This window comes from Pipra filicauda, unplaced genomic scaffold (assembly GCF_003945595.2).
Source record: "Pipra filicauda isolate LSUMZ 115617 unplaced genomic scaffold, ASM394559v2 scaffold2_size9829703_pilon, whole genome shotgun sequence".
NCBI classification, from domain to species: Eukaryota; Metazoa; Chordata; class Aves; order Passeriformes; family Pipridae; genus Pipra; species Pipra filicauda.
The window spans coordinates 2,238,591-2,256,786 of record NW_024104421.1 but is presented as its reverse complement, the minus strand read 5'-3'; the positions used below and the strand labels follow the sequence as shown (position 1 = coordinate 2,256,786).

The window sequence follows — 18,196 nt, the reverse complement described above, 5'->3', positions numbered from 1 at the left end:
AGTATAATCTTTGAAGAAGAATTAATTCTTGTCTAAAAAATCTTACATAAATCCAGTCTGGATACAAGGAATAAAAGAAGTGGGAATAAGGTACCTACCATGTATTTTCCTCCCTGACACCTTCCTCACTGTAATACTTACATCCTCAGATTGGCTGGTTTTTCTCCTCTTTCCTGCACCATCCAGTTCTTTTTCTTTTTTGTCCTGGAAACAGAAGGAGTAAAGGAAAAAAAAGCAAAGATAAGGACTCTCATATCTTTCTGGGCTGAGATAAATATTATCAGTGCACTTAAGTTACCTCGAAAAGCTTATTTAATTCTCTGGGTTCATTGTCCATTTGGTCAAGAAAAGGGGTATTTTTCCTACATATTCCTTAGAGGATTCTTACCTTTGAACTGGACATTCAACAACACTTTCAACTCATTGGAAACTCAGCAAACAGTTATGATTCAACACAAAATACATCCCCAAATCTTAGCCACAAGGCTAAGATTTTAAGACTGAAATATACCACTAATTGAGAGTACATATTACGGACATAATTTAAAAATGTCATGTATTGTCCCATACCAAGAGCTGGTAAACACGTGGCCTCTTGCAAACACATAGCAGATGCACACTTACACCTGCATTTTTAGTACCACTACTTGGACAGGAGCCTGACAGACACAAGTGTTCCCAAGGCTGTCCATGGTTACCTTGGGAGTGCGTTTCCGAGAGATGCTCTGTCCCAGTTTGCTGAGGAAGGAGATGGGCGACTTGGTACTGGCAATTAGGGCAGCTTTTTCTTCTGCATTCAGGTCCAGACTATCTGTTAGGAAAAACAGGTAGAACAAGGGAATGCCAAGAAGTTTTCTTCTGTGGTGCTGTTATTAAATACACAACTGAAGGACTCACTGATATTTTTTTTTAAACATAACGGTCTTTTCCTTAAATTCTCTGTACAAAATGACTATAATGTCTAGAATTAATACCTTTCTCAGCTACTCTTCCTTTTCATTTTGCCCAAATGAATTCTCCCTTCAGGGTTTATAACCATCCAGAATAAATGCTGTGTTTATTTACTTTTATATTTAAAAAGCACCAAGATCATCAGAATTCTTAAAGAGTGCAGAGTTTTAGAAATAATACCCGACATATTTTTAAAAGGTTACTAAAACCACTTTTTTTCCCCCAACCAGAATAAAAAACTTGAATCATCAGTTATAAAGAAAGATCTATAACAACATTATTAATATTAAAAGGTTGGCCCTATTGATTTGGGTTAGGCAATTACATCTTTCAGTTCTAATCAAAGGTATTTTATTCCTCTTGGCCTGAAGTTAGTCTCAGCATTCACGGATTGTAAATAGGTATAATACTCAGCCAGTGTTTTGAAATTACCAACTAAACCACTACTAGCAAGGCATCTCACATTAGCTAAGAATGCAGAAAACTTATCTAGTAGTGCTGAAGGGAGTTTAGAACTTTTGAGGACATTGCTGTGTATTAAATCCTTTTTCTGCTCCCAGTGCTGCTGAAATGGTCTTTATCAGCACCAATAAAGAAGGCAACTTTTTGCAGAGCTAGTGAGTGACCAGTATGAGCTTGTGCAGCAGCAGCATGAAGGTAACTGAAACCCACACATTCACCCTGAAGCTTTCTTTAAATCTGACAAAAGTGCCCCAAACTCCTTACCACTAGAGGGGATGGTGTCTTTGAACATCTCATAGAACTGTGTGAGGTACATCACCATGGACAGCTTATCTGGCTCTCCAACAGATGCCATTTCCTTTCCAGTCATAATGGGAGATATTCCAAACTCTTTTTCAGCGATGTCGAAGGCCAGTTGGTTATTCTTCTCCACATCATGCTCATCCAAAGAATCAAAGTCTCTGCAAAGGGCAGAAAGAGGCCATGCACTGAATCAAGTAGAAACCAGTCTTCTGAAAGAACTCAGGGATCCATCTCTTCTTTTTTTCTCCCTCTCGTCGAAATATCTCAAATTTATTTGCCAGCCACATGGTAAAGTTCATGCTACTTAATTACAGTGAACTTTAGCTCAAACATATCCTTTTTTCATTTTTTTTTCTTCTCCTACAAACCCAGATTTTTTCTTGTTATGAAGTATTATCCTCTGAAACACACCTTCACTTCCTCCATTGCTGGAAGACTGTACTATTTTCCCCTACATAAATTCTTCTGTGTGCTTGGGACTAAATTAATTCTTCACTTTTTGTCCCTTTTTTCCCCTTGACTGATCCATATCTTAGTCCTTCTGGCTTTTACCAAAACTTGTAGAACTATATAAAGTCTATATAAAAAGCTATAGCTTGTAGAGAATTACATAAACCATTTAAAAAGCTATTTGAACTCTCCACAAGCCATAGGGCTATTAAACAGAGTACCTCAGGTTAACTCAAGTACACCAACACAGAGTAATTCAGTGAACATGGAAGGGAATAACCACACAATTTTTCAGCATGCTTTACATTGGATTGTGTCTTTAAATAGAGCTCTAGCATTTACTTTCTCTGATGTCCCTTTGGGAAGTTGAAGACATTTCAGATTTCAATTTAAGTACCAGAATCTTCGCTACTGTTACTTATTCCAGCCAGTGTTTTCCCATTTTAGAATCTGGGCACTGTTTTACCCAATGTCATGTAAGGGGACACCTCTCTCATTCACCCAAGCCACATGTCAGTGTACAAAGAGTAACAACACCTCTATTTACACTGTGGGTCACTACTTGCAAAAAGAGCAGCCTAAAAAGTCTTTTTGAGTTATCGTTAAACAGAAAGTTTACAAAGGGTTGTGTAGATACTCGTTCATGAGAAATTTAACTGAATCTTTGAACTATTACTCACTTTACACACACACAAAAAAAAAAAAAATCTGTCAGTCAATAATGCCTCCCAGTCAGTATCAATTTGAAGCTCAATTCTGCCAAATCATCCAGAAGGGAAAATGACAACACATTTATCTTCAAATTCATCAAGCTATCACAACCTTCCACTCTGCTAGTGAATCACTGTACGTTAGTTTCTATCAAGTTTAATTGAATTCATTTCAATCCATTTCTTCATAAGTCACAAATGCATTGCCTCAATCTCCACATTATTAGTTCCAAACACCACTAATGTTCTGCCCTTCCCAGTTATTCGAAGCAGCCAATTACTCACATTAAGTCTGGACGGTATCTGTGGATAATGGCACACAAAGCTAAGCCACTTTTCCATGACATTGTGAGATCTGTCACATTAACACCAGCATATCCATCGGTCTGCCTCTGGCACCAACTGAGCAATTTACTGGAGCGAGCTACAGACTCTGTAAAAAGAAAAAAAAAAACAAAATCACATTTTAAAATAGAAATGCACAACATTTCACAAATTCAAAATATGCATAAAACCCACGAGTCAACAAGGAAAACCTTAATGTAAAAAACAAGCTCCTTCTACAATGGGTAATGGAGGACAGGACTCTCATTTAAAAAAAAAAATAATACTATCGTATCTATTTTAAATCCAAGAAAGTATTTTTCATTTGCTAAAAAGCAATTATCTAAGTTGTAACTTGCCAAACTTTTCACCCTACCCATTGTAAAAGAGCCCCAGGAAATATAAAACAGCTGCAAAGGCTTGTTAAGTATGATCAAAAGGACATACAGTAGCACAATGCTCCCTAAAGCCCAGATATACTATTTCTAGTGAAAGAACTACAAATGTATTTCTGTAACTTCTTTTCCCTTGAAAACTTTCCTTTAGAAGCACTGACCTGTTTTGACCTTGTCTTACAGCAAGATCTGATGAGATTACAGCCTAAAGGGACGTGGCTGCAGGGCAAAGAGCAGAAGACTACACAGCTATTCAGCAGTGAGAGGGAAGCTTAGCAGCAAAGAGCCACTCAGTGTCCCCGAACACTGTCTGGGCATCCAAGACAAGGCATGCAAAAGGAAAAGTTTGACATACCCCTCAGGGTAGAGACAAGTAGACAGATACTGAAATGCTTATCACAAGGCTTTCAGAATAATGCAAGTAAAGTGAGATGAAGAAAAGGAAGGCACAAATGTGAAAGTCTGCACAAGAAATACCTTCTGTTACGGTTTGTAAGAATTCTGAGTCTACTGTTAAGAGAGATTCAGTCTAGGCTTCTGCACTCTAAGCAAGGACATTGTTATAGATAAAGGAGGTGAAAAGAAATGCCTGTATAAGCAAATATGCTTAGAAATTTAACAGCATTATAAAGCAAGGGAAATTAGGCAAATAAAAATATATTTACATGCTAATGAAAACTTGAAAAACTGGAAACTCAGACAGTTGACAAAACAACTGCTGGATACATTTTCCAAATCAAGAGACTGATTAAATTATACTCTACAGCTATGCTGTTCTATAGTTCCTGCACTGATCCAGCTCCAGAATACCAAGAGGAATAGAACAGCAGCCAGGCCTACCATTTCGAGTCAGCTTTGGTGTCCTGGAGTTCACAAAGTTCTCTATTTCCAGGTGAATGTCTTTCAAGTCTCCTGTATTATACAAGTGCCGTACCTAAAATGACACAAAGAGGTTTCAAATGACCAACATGCCATGCACCCCAGATCCATACAGAAACAGGCAGAGGACAACAAGGAGCCAACACAGGAAGGAAGACAAGTACACTTATGTAGCAGAAGTCAGAAGCGCAAGGATCAGCTCATCAGCGCTGAACAGTCCAGCTGACTGCTGCTGCTCAGTGGATACCAAATTGCAATGACAGACTGCTAGACTAGTTTATTACAAAGAAAATGCACAGGCACACACACACAGACACAAATTTATAGATTTCCTGTATCATTACAGCACAGTTACAACTATCGAAATAAATTCCTAAAAAGGAATTTGTTAAAGTACAGAGGTCTACTGCTTCCACGTTATACACACATCAGGTGTCCCCAAAACACTATCACAGCTTCACCTGAGGAAAGCCAGTGCACATTACAAGCACTCAGAAGCACCATTTGTGCAGTTACCTGCTGTGGCCGCAGGAAGTTGACGTTGATATTGGGATACCGGGTGGCAGGATCGATGCTGTAATGGCTGAAGTTTTTACTCACGTTCTCAGGGGTGGTCTGAGGCAGCAGCCTATAAATGCTTTCCCTTGGGAAAATAACATAAAAAAAAAAAAAGAAGAAGTCTGGGGTTTTGTTTTGGTTGGTTTGTTTGTTTTAAGCTTTGTGGTGGTTTTGGTTTTTTTGTGTTTGTTTTGGTTGGGTTTGTGTTTTGGGTTTTTTTGTTTTCTTGTTTGGTTTTTTTAAAGAGATGCATCACTACTACTACAGTTAAGTAAACTCTGAAGAGATAAACATTCAAATTAAAAATCTAACCACTTCAGACACTGCATAGCTAAGAGTCAGGATAAGCATATTAAAATCTGCAATTTAATAGAGCTCCAGAAAACAAAAGGAGGGAAGAAACAATGCACTAAGCATAACTGAAAGGGTTTCCCAGTACAATAAAGACATTGAGATGCCGGAGGGGCTCAGGAAGAGGGCTACCAAGGGGACTGGAGCACGTGCCCTGTGAGGAGAGGCCAAGGGAACTGAGTTTGTTCAGCATGTATAAGAGAAGGCTCAGGGAAGACCTTACTGCTGTCTGCAAATGGTTAATGGGAGGGTGATGGAAGTCTGGTTCCAAACTGCAACATTATTATCCTCATCATTTTTTTAAAAATTCAAATGAACAGAATTTTATGTATGCATTGTGCTATTGAGCTGCAGTTGCTTAAGTCTACTTCATCTTTTAATTTCCTGAGTTCTGATCTCTAAGAGATCACCTTGAGTCACCAAGACAACACTCAGACAAATGATAAAAATATCAAGAACTCAATACTTCAAAGAAACACAAGATGTTGTTTGGCTTATATGAAACAAAGTGGCCAGTTTAGGAGAACATGAAAAAAAGCAGGTCATAGCTTCCTTAAAAGGAAATACTAAAGAATATTCACAAGATAACAGGGGATGGTAAGAAGTTCTGTATCTGGTACTTTAAAGTCACCTACATCTTCATCTGGTTTGCTATTGCAGGGCTGGTGACAGTAAGTTGGGCTCACTTTCTCCATGCAATGTCAATAAGCACCAAGAAAAGATTCTTCATCTAATCTTTTAAAACTAGGACCAAGAATAGATGCAACATTTCTTATTTCTATATATGTTAGTTTATTACCTTCCTAGGAAATCTTTTTCTTCAATTATACCCTCAAGTATCCTCTAAAAACAGAGTCTGTACCTCCCATTCTGTCTATATACTTGCACTAGAAGAAACTGGAATGAATGATGAGACATTGGAGGATTAGATTAGAACTGTAAGTATTCATTTTCTCTCTTACCGCTCTGCGAGAACTTCCAAAGGACTTGCTCCGAGCGACCAACTTCGTACCATCCAAGCAGAGTCCATTGCAGCCAAAAACCCCCTGGCTATTCCAGTTCCCATTGGCCAAAATGGCTAATATAGTTTACAAAAGAAAGAAGAGAAAAAGGCAGAGAAAGGAAAAGCATCAGTTAGGGAAAATTTTAAAGAAGTATCAAGTATGTATTCAGACAGTAATCTGCTGGGAAATTAGAGTTCAGTAATTAGCTTAAAGCACCACTCCTCCTGGGTTAGAGGAAATCAGATGTATAGTGCATAGCTCATGAGCTCTCCCAAAGCCAGTGTCCTTCTATTTCCAACAATTCCTAGCCTGGAATGCCTTAACAGCTTCTCTTGAAGACCGTACTTTTTAACTAACTACAAAATGTTAATTATTAGCAGGACTACAGTAGGCTCTGTAGAGTCAACTCATCCCAACAAGAAGCAGATGGAACAGACACAACTTCAGAAAAAGCCCTGCACACATTTTCTTAAGCAAGATCATTACCACGCTAAATATTCCGTTTTCCCAACACTCCTACCCTTCCTTCAAACCTCCCACTTCATTCTATAATAAACAGCAGCTTTCCTTACAGTGACACTCTCACAGGCAGCACGTTTTTCAGTGACGGCCTGTGCTTGTGCTTCCATTCAGTGTTTGCCCAGAGCGAGGTTAGAACACAAACCTCTAAGAGACTGTCCCCCACCAGCGCCACGAGCAGCTGGTGGCCGTTCTGCTCGCGCACCAGGGCGGCGTTCTCGGACGCGTACATGCACGTGAAGTCAAACATGGCCACGTCTGGCTGCCCATAGTGATTGATGGCGAAGTCCAGCGATGGCAGCTGCTGATTAGTGGAGAAGTCAGCTGCCTCCCTGGCATAGTTCAGCAGAGCCTCCTGGTCCACGTTTTCCCGTGAGAGCAGCACCTCTGTGTCAGCGTGATCCTGCCAAAACCAGAAAAGTTAAAAGTGCAGTGGTCAAATCCACAGGTTTATTTTAAGATTGGTACATAAGGTAGTTGGCATTAAAATTCTGACAAACTCACTGATACGGATCTGCCCTCTAATTTCTTTCATTCCTATCTGTGTTTATGCTTCCCAGAGAAAATCTATAAATCTTTTTTTGCAAATAGTGATCAGTCCTGCTTGTATTTCTAACTGTGAAAGGGCTAAGAAACTTCTGAGCATTTTTCATTCCCATAAAATGAAGGAAGTTCAACTAAGCTATCAAACGTTCTTTCAGCATATTTTATCTTAGCATGAACAAAACTCCCAAATCTACAAAGGGATACAAATTTGGAAAGGACAGGCTTTGTAACACTCTTCTGATAGCTTACAATACTTGAGAAGGGCATTAACTGCCCTTTAGAACACAATTGCATTTGTGTTCTAAAATACTGTATAAATACTGTATAAAAACATTACGTGGTGGAAGAAAAGCATGTTTCCCTTTTTTCACCATATCGTATGAAAATTGTCACCAAAATTTTAACTTATAGAGAATATAGGAGAAGTTAATACCCACATGCCGTATCACCCCTTTTTCCAGCAAGCTCTGTTTTTTGGCAGTCATGACAAAGTAGTGTGTATCATCTTTGTAGTAGACAATGTTCTCCAAGTCAATGCCTTGTGACAGAACAAAAGAAATGGTAGTGAAGGAACAAATTATGAGTTATGGGCAACACTAGAGTTTTATCAGAAGGAAGTAAATTGAAACTGCACGGTTAGAAAGCCTCAGAGAGAGAATGCCAAATAACTTTCTCACATGCTTTTGATGACTTTAAAAATCTGAATCTTCAACAAAACCACAAACAGCACATTTCACCTGCATAAAGCTACCTCTTCTAAAAAACACATTTATCATCACTAACGTTTGCATTCAGATGTGGAATCCAAAAAGCTGAACTCAGGATTCAGTCTCTTCCCATTTAGGGCTCAGGTTTCCTGAAAACAATAAGTTCTCCACTTCTGAACAAAAATGACACACATCTGCTTTGCACAGCAGAACAGCTGTAAAAATAGGGAAGTCAGAGACAGCAATGACTGACTTCCTTGCATATTGATTAAACACGATATCTGAGTTACAAAGTTTTATTAATAAAGACAAATCGTTTTCACTGGCAATCTGTCAGCTGCTGGCAAACCTGTGGCTTCTCGTAGATCTTGGAAGAACTTCTGGTTGAATATGAAGGCCACACCGCTGATCTCTTCTACTTTGGCTTCAGCTGTGGTGTTGCGATTGATGAAGTTTGCTGTGATAGCAATCGCGAGTTTACCGCGGAATTCTTTTCGGCGAAACCCTGGGGGAAGGATAAAGCAGCACCGAAAAACAGAGCACACCTTCAGAGAAGGCTCAGTATGCCACAGGCAGGTGCCCTCACAAAATAAAAAGAGGGAAGTGATCTGATGAATTACAAACTCCAACAATCGCTTCATCAGAAAAATAAACGCTCTGTTTAGGGAAAAAGCCCCCCCTCCCTCGTATCTTTTCTCAAAACTGCCATTTGCATAAAAATATTAATATCGGATTCTTTACTACACAGAATAATTAAACACCTCCGTTCTTACCCCCAAAAGAGCTACAACACTAATCAACTAAAGAAAAAAAATGTAAGAAAGGTTATCCAGATCAAAAAACCTAATTCCTTTCCTAGTGTATAGGAAGAGGAAAAAAGACAACCCAGGTGTCTTTGACACAAATGGATTTTTACATGAACTTTTAATCTCCCTTTCACTAGTCAAGTGTCCTTCCAGATGTTGATTGGCATATTAAAGGCATATTTTGTTCTAACAAATTTAAGAATAAGTTCTATTTGAAAGCTAATTATGGAGCCAATATTACCTTCTAAGGTGTTCCTCCTGCCATCCCCTCCAATGATTACTTCAAACTCATACTCAGACACGGGATGGGTTTTGGGGTGGACCAATGCACGCCAACCTATTCCTGTTGATAAACTCCAAGTTAATGGCAACATAAACAGCAATGGTAATAGAACAAATACATAAAACCACTTATTATCCATAATCCCTTCATCATATGGTCACTCAAGAAACCCTGCAGGACAGCTGCATTGTTGACAGGGCTATTCCTGAGCTGTGCAGCCACTCCATGTGAACCAGAGGCAGACACACCCCTGGTAAAACTCCCCTGACTATTTCCTTTAAGGACCACTGAACCTTTATAGGTCCTTTACTACCTATGCAATCAATAAAAAGCTGAAAAATAAGTAAGCCACCATCTCCTGTGGTGATCAGAGAAGAGGGTTCGCAACGATACTAAAAGCATAACAAGGATCATTCACTGTTATAAACATCCTCAGTGAATGCAAAGAAAGGAGTTGTTTCAAAATGTTATTTTGTAAGTCTAATAGGCTTAAATATTTTAGAATTACAATCTACCATGTCTTGGTCTATTTACTGTCGTGTAGTACTTCCGGTGACTTTGTTTCATATATTAAGTAATTTGGATTTGTCACTAGAAAAAAAATAAATCCTACTAAAAATCCAAGCAAAAAGGGATTAATAATTATTCTTATTAATGGAGCACGAGGAAAGGACTTAAGGTCATAAGCAGGGTTAAGGAGTAGGAGTCTGTGTATCCTACCACAACTTTCCCATTCTCTACCACCCATTTCAATGCTACTTGCTTTCATTCTCCTGATCCTCTGGAGGGTAAACAAGCCCCCGAAATTCCACATTGACATGGATCTCTATTCCCAAGATCAAGGCAACCTTCAAAAGGATAAGCTGGAGCTGACGGATACCTGCAAAAAAGCAAACATTAAAGAAATCAAAGAAAAAGAAAAGAGCACAAGATGCCTATGTGTGTCTGTGTGACATAACTAATAAACTGATTCAAAGGACAGCTGCTGTTTTCTTTTCCCCCACTGTGTTCCCAGCACTTCTCAGCACCAGTGTGGAATATATCACAACATGCCAAGAAACTTCTACATAGTTGAAACCCAATCCTTTTCAAAGAATGAAAGAAAAGTAAGTAATTTTTTGGATGTTTCAGTCCCCAAAATCAGCAACAGGGGAAACAACCAGAACATGCTCTGCAGGAGAGAGAGGGAAGACAGCACAAGCAGGACTGCACTTGTCACAGATGGCAACGAGCCATGTGATCAGCCTGGCTGTGATACCAACCTGCACCTTCATCCCAACACCTTGAGGGCATATTAAGTTTCTCACCACCTCTTTCCTCTTCATTTTACATAGGTAGTGGGTATGAAAATGACAGTGTGCAACCTCTGTTAATTTGAAGGAAGACACCTTACTGTCATATTTCAGACACTGAAATGAAAAAATCCTCCACCTAAACACTAAATTTCAGCTGTGCTGATGCACAAAAGAAGACAGCATGCAATAAGTACTGAAAGAATAAAAGTGACAAGAAATTGGAAGAAAAAAGCAATCTGCAAGACTGAAGTTCTGAAGATCTTCCAGTTTTAGCATTCACTGCCAAATTAAAAAAAAAAAAGTGGAGAACAAAGACTGGTGGGCAAAACCTGGCTCTGTCATGTACAATAACTTTCAGGGAGAAAAAGAAGAAACAAAAGAATTAAAAGAAAAATATTAATTCCTGCTCTACCAAAGCATTCAGCTTTCAAAGGAGACTGATTTGTCAGAATCTGAGAATCATCAAAATTATTCTGGATTTTAACATGTAAACCTCTATTTAATCAGAACTTATTCATAGGCTGGCAGTGTTCTTTAACATATCTTCATCACTTCCAAAAATTAACAAAGCCCAAACTGTTCCTCCTTTATCCAGATCGACATTCACAAGGATGTTCAAAAGCATTCACTAATTTTCCTTTTTACAAGTCCCTTACAACGTGCAAGGGAGACAGAATAATGTGGCAGCTGCAGGAATGTATCAGAAAAACAGAAAAATTATCCATCAAAAATGAAAAAAAAACGCTTAAACCTTCTGTGTACTTTTCAACGTAGGAAGAAGATACGCCTTGGGAATGCATAAACAATGATAGATACATTTTGCCTGTGTGTTGATCTCATGACAACGTATTTCTTTCACATCTGGGTCTAGCCCAAAATGCATGATGCAAAGGCAATGCTGAATTGTACCATAAGGACTTGAAAGCAGTGGTTGGGGTAGACCGAATTTTAATTACCCCACGCCCTCGCCTACTTTTCCCCAGTGCAGAATAAGTGCTGCTGTGTCCAGCAGCTGCTGTACTTACTGATGTGGTCTATGGATCCCGCACAGAATTTGCCGTAAAACTTTTTGGCGCCAAGACCCCTCAGGTCGTGAATGGTGAATGGCCACAAGTGCAGCACGTTATTGCGGGAGAAGGCATCCCTCTTTTCTATAACCACCACCTTGGCTCCCAGGAATGACAGGTCGATGGCTGTACGAAGGCCACAGGGTCCAGCCCCAATTATCAGACACTGCAAAACAACCAGCACAGAGTAACTTTTTACAGTCCTAGGAGGAAATAGGTATTTTTACCACAGCTTCCAAGCATCCCACGGCTCTTAGGAGCAAGTGCTCTTTGTCTGCAATATCAGCTGAAATTTCAGATCAGTCTTTCTATTGTTACCTGCCAAGTTCTGCCACTGATATGGTTAAAGCACTAACCGCAACCTAAAAATAAAGCACATTCCAGAGCAGAGTAAAGTCTTGGGAAGTAGGCAAGTAAACTGCCTGCGTGCAACCCTTGTTCTAAGAAGAGCTGCCAAGGTGTACTCTCCAAGCTACGTAAGTACTTGGAGACCAGCGATATGTCTAATGGCTTCTCCCTCCTCCCTACCATAACTTTTTATTTTTGTCTTAAAAAAAAAAAAAAGGCAATGACAAGTTTTCTTTTCATCTTCCAAAGCCTGAGCTGGCCTTTCTTAAGAATATCTTCAGTAGCATAAACACATGCAGATAAACACATGAGATGCTAATGCTTCTATAAACATCATCATTTAGAGTAAGACAGATAGTAGCTAAGCTAGAGCACTAACTCATCCCTATGTGGAGCTTCTACTACTGTAGCAAAGGAAACTTCAGGGAAGTAAACACAGTGCAAATACAAACTTTGTGTGACTGCACAACTTTTATCAAAATATGTTTTTCTCCAATCCAACCTTTGTCATACAAAAGGTCTTTCACCTTCTCATATCTTTCTCCGCTCCACTCACAAACATTATCAGACACTAATAAATAACTTGAGAATGAAAATACATGCAGTCTAGTGTTGACTTTCTACTTTCTGAGATGTGATAGAGCAAAACTTCTTTTAAGATTAAAAAGCCAAGATAGTCAGCTGATAATTCTTACCCACAGAAACCGAGGTCCATGGAGAAAGCTGGTGTTGGTATGTGATTTCTCATAAATACAGTACACAGTCCATTTTGTCCTATCGTTATTGCACTTTGATTTCTACCGAGTACAAACCACATCCACAGAATAAAGACCAGTCACAGGGGTGACTGCTGCTGCCATGTGATTATTTTCCAGATCCTCACATATCCTTATGGCTGGACAGAAAAGTTCCTTAAGAAATTCTTAAGTATGCCAAAACTTAACCAGAAACCAATGTTCTGATAAACAGCCTATCCCAAACCAAAACTGTGTTTGTTGGTCATCCCCATATGACAATTTTTACAGGCTGTCACATTCTCACCACTTACTCACTGAGCCATAAATTCTGCAATAATATGAAACTGCAAATATAAAGCCTGAATGAGGAAAAACCAGTACAAGTTACATCAGTGACAACACAACAACTGACATGCAAATTCAGAGTAAGACTGTGTAAGATAAGAAGTCACATAAATTTTAGGGCAGAGATCCAAGTCCACAAGAAAGGGAAGGGAATAATAACACCATTGCTTCTTTAGTAGTTTCAGGAATCTGGAGGCATTTGGGACAAAAGGCAAGTGCAACCCCTGCGCTAATAAATTCCTAAGTAGACTTGGATATTGAACAGATGTCCGTCTTGTAACTTGTTAAAAGGGATATTCAATTAGGACCTAATATGTTCTTCAATTTGATATTATTTTATTTGTAGATAAGTAACTCTTGAACAGCATTTGGTCTATATTTTTTTAAACTTCTAAGAAAATCAGCTGAGTGTATCATTTTATCCAGGTAATAATTGTGCTTGTCTGACAACTACGAACTTCAAAGAGCCTGGATTCAATAAGCAACAAGAACACACTGAGTTGGGTGGCTTTTCTTCTTGAATAATTTTCCACATGTGAAATAGTTACAATGGAGTACACAACAGCAAAGGAATTGTACTAAAATGAGACTATTCAAACTCAGGTCTACATAATCAAATTATAAACTAATTGTCTGCAATTTTGTCACAGAAACATTTTTTGTTGTTGTTGTTCTTTGTAATCATCCCCCTACCCCAACAGAAGGATGTGGTTAATGACATCTAGGTTATGTTTAAGATTCTAGATGTTCTGAAAGTAAAATATATGATAATCAGTGAAGTAATTCATGGTCAAAGTTGCCTTTTTTTTCTTTTACCATCACGAAAACATTATGTTGTTATAAAACATAACAAGTTTTAAGTACAATTAAAAATAGAAGAAAAGATTCTTTTCCACCTCTAATGCTTCTTCCAGTTTCAGATCTCTTGTAGAGCCCCACCTTCTGATACTCTGTCAGACCACAGTAACTACATGAGATGCCAAGTACAGCCAAATATAGGCAGCTACTGTTGTTCCTTCTTCCCTTTCCCCTCAATGACTCCAAGCAATTGCTGCAACTCCCTGCACTGGAGCTGTCTCACCCCTCAGAAACACTTCTTGCTCAAGATCTTTCAGACAGATTATATTAAGTTTCCAGTAACAATGCCACGGTAATGGAACATTAAAGGCAAACTGAAATCCTGTATTCTCTGTATAACCAATGAAGAGAGAGCACCATTTGTAACTATTTACATTTGAACAGCCCATCATGTCCAAGACTTGCTTTCACATACTCTGATTATCTGAATTCTGGTAAGCCTGGACGCTGGTCATGTGCACAAACTGCCCAACTCCAGGCACAGCACCTCATCCCTGACCAATTTTTAAATGGGAAATTAAGAGCTACACTGCAGAGGATGAGAAATCAGAACTGGTCTATGTTCCAAGTGTACAACAGCCAAACTGTTGTAATGACTGACTTCTGTTCTGATAACACGGGTAATACCTAATCTTTATTTTAAATTCTATCATCTCTACATGCCCACTTAAATTGCTGTATCTTTTAATCAGTGGTTTGCAAATTACATTAAACTTAGGAATATAAAACTAAGTGAGTTAGGAAACATCAGATATGATTCAGTTCTCAGAAGGCCTCTGCTTGGAGCAGTTATGATTCTCTCTTAGGAATTACATATAAATATTTAACAGCAGCTACTATTAGGATAGGAAACAAGCAATTAATAGAAACATAGACAAAAAATATAAAAAGAATACACCCAAGTTTTTTAAACTAAATTTCACTTTCTCTCAGCTACTAGTTTAACTACTCAAAATGGTGTGAATCCCAAATCCAGTCCTCTATGTTTCTGATTAGGGGCAAAGGGGTGTGCCAGCTTTAATTTATTAAAGACAGTTGGCTACATAATTTTTTCAAAGCACATCCTTGTCAGATTTTTTTTAAGGCTCAGTACTCCTCTGCTTCTTCAGATATTCTTTCACAGCACAATCTGAAGGACTTCCCTCATTTCTCTCACTACCACCTTCCCATGGGGCTTCACCTGTTGTCTCTTGTATGATCCTCCCTCTACAAATTGCCTTTGCATCACCTCATTCACAGACACTGCTCCAATCAGCTTGTCAGTGCTGTCAATTCACAGAACTTCTCCAACTCAAGAGTTGGCTACTTTTTGTCCAAGTTAAAATCCTTACCTTTCTGACATTTCCTTATGGCTCCCTAGTTGTCAATTCAAACCCCAACACAACCAAATGGAGTTCTAATGTCCTTCTAAACTCAGCTTGCCATTTCTCTTCTCTATAAATGTCACGTTCAATTTTCTGAATGCCTTTCATAGTTGGATGTCACCCTCCACTCACATCTATTTTTTGTATGCTGTCACAATCGAGCACTGTCCACCTATCCTTCCATTAAATCTCTTCTTCCACGTTGCATCTCTGTTATTGAAGCAACCATTTTCCTCAGTGTTAACAAATAGTATTGCAGACTAAGATATATTCAGAGTGCAGATGCAAAAGTCATTCTTATAGCCTATTATTCAAACAAGTTAAAAGGCCTCTGCATCTTCCATCTTCAATCTCTTTCTCATTAAAACATAAACCACCTGACCTCATTTCACAAACTTTTAGCACCTTAATTCAGTTCTACCCATCATGTTTCATTCCAAATAAGAGCAATTCCTGAATCCAATGAATGTACAGTGCAATCAATTATTCAGAAAAACAATTTGGAGTTTTCTCTATAACATCCCATAGTGTTGAGAAGGTTTATTCCTAAGTATATGCAAAATCCGCTACATTTATCTTGCCGTAATTCCTTCCTTTCTTATGCTCCCTGAAAAATGTAAACCTTAACAGTGGTTGTACTTTTGAGGTGTTGAAGCTACTGCCCACCAAGACAGTGCCCAATTGTTCCATTTTCAGTTTACCAAGTTATTGTAGTAATGCATTATAAATGCCTCCCTTCATATGAAAATGGCCACTGAAAAGCAGAACAGAATAAACAATTAAGAAACTAACACAATTTTCTAACGTCTAGTTGAGAATTAAACTTCACTCCACAGATCTGAAATGACATACTCTAAACTAGATATATTTCCCCCTCTGTTCTCTACTAAGGAACTAGTCATTTACTCCTCCAATTAAAATATTTCCTTCTCTCAGAAGGTGAATATTCAAAAGAAGCAGCAGTATCTATTGTTCTCAATGAAGGACAGAATCCTGTTTAAATTTTATAGTGTTCAGTACTATTTGCCTCTTTTAAAAAAGGAAGAATGCTTGATTATTTACAAAAACAACATATTCTATTCACATTTTGATAAAGGATATAAAGAACTGCTTTCAGTAACCACAAAATAAATAAATAAGATCATACTGCACAGTCCAACCAGCGTGCAGCACATAAATGCCAGCTCACAATAATTCAGGTTGGAAAAAAAAAAAAAGGTAAAATGCTCTGTGTGTGTGTGTATGTGTATGTAAAACAGGAATTCCTACAGTAAATACCACACATACCAACCTTTTAAAAGAAATTGGTATGAGTTTCCAGGGCATTTTTTTTTCTTCTTTGAATCTGGAATATAAATGATCATTTTCTAAATAACGGGAAACAGGATATTTTACCCAATTGGCAGGAAAGTTTATTTTTCTTCAGAGAGTCATGAGGTTTTTCAAATTAAAGCTGGAAATTTCCAAACATGCATATTTTGTACCTAGACTCCAACAGCACGTCCCTGCTACTGCCTAGCAGAAAAATGCGAAAAAAAGTCTACCGAGATAAAAGGTTTACCAATTAAGATTTCCTAAGCCATCTATAGTATTGATGCCACAAAAATGCACAACAGAGGAACCTGCAGGCTGCTTCTCCTGAATAATTGACAAATACTCATGTGGGCAATCAAATCTTGTAGTGGCAAATGGAATTACTGATTGTTAGTCAAATGCTCACACCTTGTGGCTATGTTATAAATACATGTACAAGAATATTCCTGAGTCTTCCCCACCATTAGAGTGACACCAAGCAAACACATTTTTACATCCAGACACTCTTATTGTGTGTTCCAGAGACAAACAGGTACTAGTTGTTTTGACCACAGTGAGTGTATCTCTTACCTTCGTGTTGGCGCACGCTTTCCCTTTCTTATAGTCCTTATGGCTGCCTCTTTTATCCAATTTGGCCCATAAGGCTTTGGCTTTCCAGTAATTGAGCTTGGATTTGAGTTTGTGATAGAAGGAACGATAGTCCTTCGGCTTTAGTTCTAAGTAGTCACAGAGCTCTTGGAAAGCCTTGAGAGTCCCCTTGCAGGTGGAAGCCTGGACAAATCTGTCGAAGAGAACATGAGCCTGGTTCACCTTCTCGTTTTTACTCTCCTCCATGCTTCACACGTTGCAGCTGCCCTGGGGGGCAGCTGTTCTCATCCAGTCTGCCAGACTTCCCAGTGTTGCTCTGCTGAGCCACTTTCACCTCTGGCTTACAAGCATTATCAACCTAAAAGATAAAAAGAAGAAAATGTAACTCAGCTTGCTCTTTCATTTTCTTTCCAAAATTTTGTCTAAGCCTGCTGAACTGAGAGCCCAGATTCTCAGTAATTACTAACGCATCAGTCCTAAGTAAGTCAACTGATTGATACCCCAAGGATTTCTGACCATGCTCACTGAAGTAGAGCCTTCCAGAGCTCACTGAGCCTCACTGCAGACAGTGGCACATCTCACCTCTGTTAAATCACAAAATACTTTAACCTGAGCCAGTGCCTTGGAAGTTTCATCAAAACGCATTTCAAACGAACAGCAGAGAAATCACAAGTAAACTGGCAGATGTTACATGATGCCTGGAAGAGGTTGTGAAAACAAAAGATGCAGACCTACTGATGTCACAGTTACTGTGTAACAGCACAGGAATAGTTATGTGCTGGTCTTAAAGATACTGCTACCACAAAGTAGTACAGTTTTGTACGGTGATGGCTGCTGTGATCCTAAAAAGAAGTTAAACCTGCTAAAAGCAATCAATTGCTTAAGATGTCAAGACAAAAAAGAAAGCCTGTCTGTGTTGCATCAAGCACTGTAAACATTCCCCTTACCTAAGGCCTATGCACTTATTTCTGTCAGTAGGTGAGCAGCATAAGAACAAAAGCCCCCTTACAAGTAAGTCCCCTTACAAGGGCT

General features: G+C 38.7%; 1 protein-coding gene across 15 annotated transcripts in view; it reads right to left on the bottom strand.

The window, feature by feature from the left end:
• The window catches only part of MICAL3 (microtubule associated monooxygenase, calponin and LIM domain containing 3), a 167,394-nt gene that overhangs the window by 91,514 nt on the left and 57,684 nt on the right, over positions 1-18,196 (bottom strand). For all 15 annotated transcript variants that reach the window (XM_039383181.1, XM_039383170.1, XM_039383171.1 and 12 more), the window contains 14 exons: positions 17,147-17,522; positions 11,569-11,776; positions 10,012-10,128; positions 9,207-9,308; positions 8,509-8,664; positions 7,890-7,990; positions 7,052-7,309; positions 6,346-6,461; positions 4,991-5,117; positions 4,436-4,529; positions 3,162-3,309; positions 1,678-1,874; positions 699-811; positions 142-204 (listed from right to left, as the gene is read on the bottom strand). In XM_039383181.1, the coding sequence (XP_039239115.1) occupies positions 142-204; positions 699-811; positions 1,678-1,874; positions 3,162-3,309; positions 4,436-4,529; positions 4,991-5,117; positions 6,346-6,461; positions 7,052-7,309; positions 7,890-7,990; positions 8,509-8,664; positions 9,207-9,308; positions 10,012-10,128; positions 11,569-11,776; positions 17,147-17,410 (2,064 nt within the window). In that variant the 5' untranslated portion in view covers positions 17,411-17,522. The remainder of the gene's footprint in view (positions 1-141; positions 205-698; positions 812-1,677; positions 1,875-3,161; positions 3,310-4,435; positions 4,530-4,990; positions 5,118-6,345; positions 6,462-7,051; positions 7,310-7,889; positions 7,991-8,508; positions 8,665-9,206; positions 9,309-10,011; positions 10,129-11,568; positions 11,777-17,146; positions 17,523-18,196) is intronic.